This window comes from Psittacula echo, assembly GCF_963264785.1.
Source record: "Psittacula echo genome assembly, chromosome: 31".
Taxonomy (NCBI): Eukaryota; Metazoa; Chordata; class Aves; order Psittaciformes; family Psittacidae; genus Psittacula; species Psittacula echo.
In genome coordinates this window covers 907,707-916,064 of record NC_137766.1, presented here as the reverse complement: position 1 = coordinate 916,064, position 8,358 = coordinate 907,707, and the positions used below count along the sequence as shown (strand labels likewise).

Below are 8,358 nucleotides of genomic sequence, written 5' to 3'. Positions count from 1 at the left end.
GGGTATGGGGTATGGGATATGGGGTATGGGATGTTGGGTATGGGGTATGGGGTATGGGATATGGGGTATGGGGTATGGGATATGGGGTATGGGATATGGGGTATGGGATATGGGGTATGGGGTATGGGATATGGGGTATGGGGTGTTGGGTATGGGGTATGGGGTATGGGATATGGGGTATGGGATGTTGGGTATGGGGGTTCCCACTGTCCCATTCATTCCAGGCGGTCTCTTCATGTAAGGAATTCCCTCTGCCATCAATAAAAGCGGATGACCCCGAGCCGTGCTTGGACCAATGGGGATCGAGGGGCGGGGCTTCGCCAGGGGGCGGGGACACATTCCGCAATCACATCCCCCTCATTCTGTGTGACCGGGGGGCGGGGGGAATGCTCTCGACTCTCCCGATGTCCCCCTCCAGCTCCGTTCCCTGTGTTCCGGTCCCGGCGGCTCCTCCCGGATATCCCCGGGTCCCGGCTGCCACCGGCAATGAGAACCTGGGGGCACCGGATACAGCGGGGGGGGAACGGGGGGCCCGGGGGCTCTCAACTGCAGCGCGCAGCGGGCGGGCGCTAGGACCCGGCGGGGCGGGCCCGCTGAGGCACCGCCCCTCACTGACCACGCCCCCTGCGTTGTCCCCGCCCTTTCCCCTCTTGGCCTCGCCCACATCCCTTCGTGGCCACGCCCCCTCCTCTTCCCCATTGGCCGAGCCGCGCCGCTCTCTCCTTCTCTAATCCCTATTGGCTCGCACTGGCGTCCTCGTGACGCCATCCCGCTGCGCGTCCCGGAAGTGACGCATTCCGCGGGCTCCGGCCGCTGTCTCCGGTGAGCAGCGGGAGCGGCGGCTGCGGCCGCCGCTGTGGGGAGGCCCCGGGGCACGATCGTGACCGGAGGCGCCGCTCCCGTTGCCGTTCCGGTTCCCGTCCCCCCCAGGCCGCAATGGCCGCGCCCGCCAACGCGCAGAGCGCCACCAAGACGTGGGAGCTGAGCCTGTACGAGCTGCACCGGACCCCGCAGGTACCGGGCACGGCGCGGGGGCAGGAAGGGACCAAAATGGACCCGGAGCCGGGGGGGGACGGGGTCGGGAAGGGACCAAATGCCGGGGGGGGGGGGATCCCGGCAGCCCGGTAACGGGGCAGCAGCAATGGAGGGGGCCGGGAGGACCCAACCCGCCCCCCCCCCATGGTGCCCCCAAAGCCTTTTATGTCCCCGGGTCCCCACATCCGGTGCGGTGGCCCCAAGGCCCCCATGGAGGCCCCGCGGTGTCCCCATGGGATCCCTATGTTGTCCCCACACTGTCCCCATGCCCCCCATTGTGTCCCCACACTGTCCCCATGCCCCCCATTGTGTCCCCACACTGTCCCCATGCCCCCCATTGTGTCCCCACACTGTCCCCATGCCCCCCATTGTGTCCCCACACTGTCCCCATGCCCCCCATTGTGTCCCCACACTGTCCCCATGCCCCCCATTGTGTCCCCACACTGTCCCCATGCCCCCCATTGTGTCCCCACACTGTCCCCATGCCCCCCATTGTGTCCCCACACTGTTCTTATGTACCCCACGCTGTCCCCATCCTGTCCCCACGCTGTCCCCGTGCTGTCCCCATCCTGTCCCCACGCTGTCCCCACGCTGTCCCCACCCTGTCCCCATCCTGTCCCCATCCTGTCCCCATCCTGTCCCCACGCTGTCCCCACGCTGTCCCCACGCTGTCCCCATCCTGTCCCCATCCTGTCCCCATCCTGTCCCCATCCTGTCCCCACGCTGTCCCCATCCTGTCCCCATCCTGTCCCCACGCTGTCCCCACGCTGTCCCCATCCTGTCCCCATCCTGTCCCCACGCTGTCCCCATCCTGTCCCCACGCTGTCCCCACGCTGTCCCCATCCTGTCCCCACGCTGTCCCCACGCTGTCCCCACGCTGTCCCCACGCTGTCCCCATCCTGTCCCCATCCTGTCCCCATCCTGTCCCCACGCTGTCCCCATCCTGTCCCCACGCTGTCCCCACGCTGTCCCCATCCTGTCCCCACGCTGTCCCCACGCTGTCCCCACGCTGTCCCCACGCTGTCCCCATCCTGTCCCCATCCTGTCCCCACGCTGTCCCCACGCTGTCCCCATCCTGTCCCCATCCTGTCCCCATCCTGTCCCCATCCTGTCCCCATCCTGTCCCCACGCTGTCCCCACGCTGTCCCCACGCTGTCCCCACGCTGTCCCCACGCTGTCCCCACGGTGTCCCCGTGCCCCGCGCGCTGTCCCCGCAGGAGGCCATCATGGACGGGACGGAGATCGCGGTGTCCCCGCGCAGCCTGCACAGCGAGCTCATGTGCCCCATCTGCCTGGACATGCTCAAGAACACCATGACCACCAAGGAGTGCCTGCACCGCTTCTGCTCCGACTGCATCGTCACCGCCCTGCGCAGCGGGTGCGCCGCCTGGCCCGGCCTGGCCCCATCCTGGCCCCATGGCCCCCATGGTGTCCTCATCCTGGCCCCATGGCCCCCATGGTGTCCTCATCCTGGCCCCATCCTGTCCCCATGGCCCCCATGGTGTCCTCATCCTGTCCCCATGGCCCCCATGCTGTCCCCATCCTGTCCCCACGCTGTCCCCATGGCCCCCATGGTGTCCCCATCCTGTCCCCATCCTGTCCCCACGCTGTCCCCATCCTGTCCCCACGCTGTCCCCATGCTGTCCCCACGCTGTCCCCACGCTGTCCCCATGCTGTCCCCATGCTGTCCCCACGCTGTCCCCATCCTGTCCCCACGCTGTCCCCATGCTGTCCCCATCCTGTCCCCATCCTGTCCCCATCCTGTCCCCATGCTGTCCCCATCCTGTCCCCACGCTGTCCCCATCCTGTCCCCACGCTGTCCCCATCCTGTCCCCATCCTGTCCCCACGCTGTCCCCATCCTGTCCCCACGCTGTCCCCATCCTGTCCCCACGCTGTCCCCATGCTGTCCCCATGCTGTCCCCATCCTGTCCCCATCCTGTCCCCATCCTGTCCCCACGCTGTCCCCATGCTGTCCCCATCCTGTCCCCACGCTGTCCCCACGCTGTCCCCGTGCTGTCCCCACGCTGTCCCCACGCTGTCCCCACGCTGTCCCCACGCTGTCCCCACGCTGTCCCCACGCTGTCCCCGTGCTGTCCCCACGCTGTCCCCCCGCCCGCCCTGACCCCCCCCGCCGTGCTTCCAGGAACAAGGAGTGCCCCACGTGCCGCAAGAAGCTCGTTTCCAAGCGCTCGCTGCGCCCGGACCCCAACTTCGACGCCCTCATCTCCAAGATCTACCCGAGCCGCGACGAGTACGAGGCGCACCAGGACCGCGTCCTGGCCAAGCTCAGCCGCCTGCACAACCAGCAGGCGCTCAGCAGCAGCATCGAGGAGGGCCTCAAGATGCAGGCCATGCACAGGTGGGCGCCCGCTGCAGCCCCGCCGCCGCCGCGGCACCTCCAGCCTGCACGCGGGTGCTGCCCGCTTCCCATTGGAATGCCCCCGGATTCCTTTGGCCCTCGCCATCCCATGGGGAACCCGCCAGATCTCATTGGGATTCACCGGATTCCCAGTGGGATCATCCAAGATCTCACTGGGATTCACCCGGTTCCCAGTGGGATCCCCCCAAATTCCCACTTGGATCCCCCCAGATTTCACTGGGATCCCCCCAGATTCCCACTGAGACCCCCAGATTTCATTGGGATTCACCCGCGTTCCCACTGGGATCCATCCCAGCTCCACATCCCCATCCCCAAGGGTGTCCTTAGCGCACTGGGGTGACGCTGGATGCAAGGAGCAAAGCTCCAGGATGAGTTTGTGGGGATAGATGGGATCCGGGCATTTGGGGCTGGAATTGGGCTGGAAAAGCGGGACTTTGGGTGTGAAAGGAGAAATCCCCCCCTGAGCGCACAAAGACGCTGCCCCAGGCTCCAGGGACAGCTTGGATGTGGCTTGGATCCATCTGCTCCAACCCACATCCTGTTCTCACCCTCACATCCCTATTACCCACATACCCCCTATCCCATTCCCTATATCCCATTCCCCATTCCCTGTATCCCATTCCCCATACCCCCTATCCCATTCCCTATATCCCCTATCCCATTCCCCATACCCCCTATCCCATTCCCTATATCCCCTATCCCATTCCCTGTATCCCATTCCCCGTACCCCCTATCCCATTTCCTGTATCCCCTATCCCATTCCCTATATCCCATTCCTCATACCCCCTATCCCATTCCCTATATCCCATTCCTCATTCCCTGTATCCCATTCCCCATACCCCCTATCCCATTCCCTTTATCCCATTCCCCATACCCTCTATCCCATTCCCTATATCCCCTATCCCATTCCCTGTATCCCATTCCCCGTACCCCCATCCCATTTCCTGTATCCCCTATCCCATTCCCTATATCCCATTCCTCATACCCCCTATCCCATTCCCTATATCCCCTATCCCATTCCCTATATCCCCTATCCCATTCCCCATACCCCCTATCCCATTCCCTATATCCCCTATCCCATTCCCTATATCCCCTATCCCATTCCCTGTATGCCATTCCCCATACCCCCTATCCCATTCCCTATATCCCATTCCTCATTCCCCGTACCCCCTATCCCATTCCCTGTATCCCATTCCCCGTACCCCCTATCCCATTTCCTGTATCCCCTATCCCATTCCCTATATCCCATTCCTCATACCCCCTATCCCATTCCCTATATCCCATTCCTCATTCCCTGTATCCCATTCCCCATCCCCCCTGTCCCATTCCCTATTTCCCATTCCCCATTCCCTGTATCCCATTCCCCGTCCCCCCTGTCCCATTCCCTATATCCCATTCCCCATTCCCTGTATCCCATTCCCCGTACCCCCTATCCCATTCCCTATATCCCATTCCCCATTCCCTGTATCCCATTCCCCATACCCCCTATCCCATTCCCTATATCCCCTATCCCATTCCCCATACCCCCTATCCCATTCCCTATATCCCCTATCCCATTCCCTATATCCCCTATCCCATTCCCTGTATGCCATTCCCCATACCCCCTATCCCATTCCCTATATCCCATTCCTCATTCCCCGTACCCCCTATCCCATTCCCCATACCCCCTATCCCATTCCCTATATCCCCTATCCCATTCCCCATACCCCCTATCCCATTCCCTGTATCCCATTCCTCATTCCCCATACCCCCTATCCCATTCCCTATATCCCCTATCCCATTCCCCATACCCCCTATCCCATTCCCTGTATCCCATTCCTCATTCCCCGTACCCCCTATCCCATTCCCTATATCCCCTATCCCATTCCCCATACCCCCTATCCCATTCCCTATATCCCATTCCTCATTCCCCGTACCCCCTATCCCATTCCCTATATCCCCTATCCCATTCCCCGTACCCCCTATCCCATTTCCTGTACCCCCTATCCCATTCCCTATATCCCCTATCCCATTCCCCATACCCCCTATCCCATTCCCTATATCCCATTCCTCATTCCCCGTACCCCCTATCCCATTCCCTATATCCCCTATCCCATTCCCCGTACCCCCTATCCCATTTCCTGTATCCCCTATCCCATTCCCTATATCCCATTCCCCATTCCCTATATCCCATTCCTCATTCCCCGTACCCCCTATCCCATTCCCTATATCCCATTCCCCATTCCCTATATCCCATTCCTCATTCCCCGTACCCCCTATCCCATTCCCTATATCCCATTCCCCATACCCCCTATCCCATTCCCCGTCCCCCCTGTCCCGTCCCCTGTGCCCGGTGCCCCACTCCCCGTCCCCCCCGCAGGGCTCAGCGGGTGCGGAAGCTGCAGCAGGAATCGGACAACGCCACCTTCAGCGGGGGGGAGGACAACTGCGACGCCCGCTCCCACCTCAGCAGCGCCTCGGCCGCGGGGCTGCCCGAGGCCGGCCCCAGCCGCAAGCGCTCCCGCGCCTCCGACGACTCCGGCGCCGAGCCCGAGCCCGAGCCCGGCCCCGACGGCGGCGGCGGCGGCGGAGGAGGAGGAGGAGGAGGAGGGGGGGGAGGAAGCCCCGAGCCCGGCCCTGAGCCCGGTGCCAGCGAGATCGAGCTCGTGTTCAGGCCGCACCCGCTGCTGGTGGAGAAGGGCGAGTACTCGCAGACACGGTGAGAGCTGTGCTGCCTGCCTGCGCCTGCCTGCGCCTGCCTGCCTGCGCCTGCCTGCGCCTGCCTGCGCCTGCGTCTGCCTGCTCCTGCCTGCGCCTGCCTGCGCCTGCCTCTGCCTGCTCCTGCCTGCGCCTGCCTGCGCCTGCCTCTGCCTGCTCCTGCCTGCGCCTGCCTGCGCCTGCCTCTGCCTGCTCCTGCCTGCTCCTGCCTCTGCCTGCCTGCGCCTGCCTCTGCCTGCCTGCGCCTGCCTGCACCTGCCTCTGCCTGCCTGCGCCTGCCTCTGCCTGCCTGCCTGCGCCTGCCTCTGCCTGCCTGCGCCTGCCTGCTCCTGCCTGCGCCTGCCTGCTCCTGCCTGCGCCTGCCTGCGCCTGCCTGCGCCTGCCTGCTCCTGCCTCTGCCTGCCTGCTCCTGCCTGCTCCTGCCTGCGCCTGCCTGCGCCTGCCTCTGCCTGCCTGCGCCTGCCTCTGCCTGCCTGCGCCTGCCTCTGCCTGCCTGCGCCTGCCTCTGCCTGCCTGCGCCTGCCTCTGCCTGCCTGCGCCTGCCTCTGCCTGCGCCTGCCTCTGCCTGCGCCTGCCTCTGCCTGCGCCTGCCTGCTCCTGCCTGCGCCTGCCTCTGCCTGCCTGCGCCTGCCTCTGCCTGCCTGCGCCTGCCTCTGCCTGCCTGCGCCTGCCTCTGCCTGCCTGCGCCTGCCTGCGCCTGCCTGCTCCTGCCTGCGCCTGCCTGCGCCTGCCTCTGCCTGCCTGCGCCTGCCTGCGCCTGCCTGCGCCTGCCTCTGCCTGCCTGCGCCTGCCTGCGCCTGCCTCTGCCTGCCTGCGCCTGCCTGCGCCTGCCTCTGCCTGCCTGCGCCTGCCTCTGCCTGCCTGCGCCTGCCTCTGCCTGCCTGCGCCTGCCTCTGCCTGCCTGCGCCTGCCTGCGCCTGCCTCCTCCTGCCTGCGCCTGCCTCCTCCTGCCTGCGCCTGCCTCCTCCTGCCTGCGCCTGCCTCCTCCTGCCTGCGCCTGCCTCTGCCTGCCTGCGCCTGCCTCCTCCTGCCTGCCCCTGCCTGCTCCAATCCCTGCTGTGCTTCCTGCTCTGCTTCCTGGTTGTCTTCCTTCTGCTGCTTCCTCCTGCTCCAATTCTCCTGCTTCCTTTTCCCTTCCCTTTCCCTTCCTTTCCCCCCACTTCCCCCCGGTGTTCTGGGGTCCCTTCCCGTTCCCCTTCCCTCCATCCCGCCTCTCTCCCCCCAGCTACGTCAAGACCACCTCCAACGCCACGGTCGATCACCTCTCCAAGTACCTGGCGCTCCGCATCGCGCTGGAGGAGGCTCCGGGCGCCGAGGCGGCGGCGGGGCTGCAGGAGGTCAGCGAGAAGCAGTACACCATCTACATCCCCACGGCCACCGGAGCCTTCACGGTACCCGCGGCAACGGCGGGGGGGGGGACGGGGGCTATAGGGCCCATAGGGCTCACCCTAGGGCTCTGCTCTGCCCCCCCAGACCCTCAATGGCTCCCTCACGCTGGAGCTGGTCAATGAGAAGTACTGGAAGGTCAGCAAGCCCCTGGAGCTCTACTACGCACCCACCAAGGAGCAGAAGTAGGGGGGGCACAAAGGACAACCCCCCCCCCCATGCCCCCCCCCCCGGAGCAGAAAGGCCCCCCCTTGGGGTCCCCCCAATGGTACTGGGGGGATGCTGAGGGGGTCCCAAGGGTGTTGCCATGGCACCGAAGGGATGCTGAGGGGGTCCCAAGGGTGTTGCCATGGCACCGAAGGGATGCTGAGGGGGTCCCAAGGGTGTTCCATGGTACCAAAGGGATGCTGAGGGGTCCCAAGGGTGTTGCCATGGTACCAAAGGGATGCTGAGGGGGTCCCAAGGGTGTTGCCATGGCACCGAAGGGATGCTGAGGGGGTCCCAAAGCTGTTGCCATGGCACTGGGGGATGTTGGGGGAGGGGTATGGGGCATGAGGGGTCCTAAAGGTGTTGCTATGGCACTGGGGGGGGTCCCAAAGGTGTTGCCATGGTAACAGGGGGGGAACCCCAAAGGTGGTGTTACGGTAACGAGGGGGGTCCCACAGGTGTTGCCATGACACCAGGGAGATGCTGGGGGGGAGGGATATGGGGCATGGGATATGGGGCATGGGATATGGGACATAGTGGGGGGGGGTCTCCAGTGCCCTCCAGAGGGTAAAGACCCCCCCCCCAGTTTAAAGGGGGAAGGGGGTGTCCTGTTGTGTCCTGTCCCCCCCCTCCCTGTCCTGGGAAAGGGGGG

General features: G+C 64.9%; 1 protein-coding gene across 4 annotated transcripts; it reads left to right on the top strand.

Moving 5' to 3' along the window:
- The first annotated feature begins 582 nt into the window (after positions 1-582).
- Positions 583-8,209, top strand: RING1 (ring finger protein 1). 4 transcript variants are annotated; one of them, XR_013958620.1, is made up of 7 exons: positions 583-1,014; positions 2,253-2,413; positions 3,180-3,395; positions 5,776-6,114; positions 7,339-7,504; positions 7,587-7,882; positions 8,099-8,209. XR_013958620.1 is itself a non-coding variant. In XM_080636276.1 (6 exons), the coding sequence occupies exons 1-6, from the start codon at positions 937-939 to the stop codon at positions 7,686-7,688; spliced, it is 1,062 nt and encodes a 353-aa protein (XP_080492402.1). In that variant the 5' UTR covers positions 583-936; the 3' UTR covers positions 7,689-8,015. The 4 variants fall into 4 exon arrangements, 1 of the variants encoding a protein (XP_080492402.1); XR_013958621.1 differs by having other exon boundaries at positions 7,587-7,964; positions 8,099-8,134; XR_013958622.1 differs by lacking the exon at positions 8,099-8,209 and having other exon boundaries at positions 7,587-7,840; positions 7,882-8,015.
- Positions 8,210-8,358: the final 149 nt, after the last annotated feature.

Excerpts from the sequence above, each read along its gene's own strand:
- RING1 (XM_080636276.1), top strand. The coding sequence starts at position 937 with ATGGCCGCGCCCGCCAACGCGCAGAGCGCCACCAAGACGTGGGAGCTG. Across the intron at positions 2,414-3,179 it reads GTCACCGCCCTGCGCAGCGG|GAACAAGGAGTGCCCCACGT; the intron begins GTGCGCCGCCTG and ends CCGTGCTTCCAG. Across the intron at positions 3,396-5,775 it reads AAGATGCAGGCCATGCACAG|GGCTCAGCGGGTGCGGAAGC; the intron begins GTGGGCGCCCGC and ends TCCCCCCCGCAG.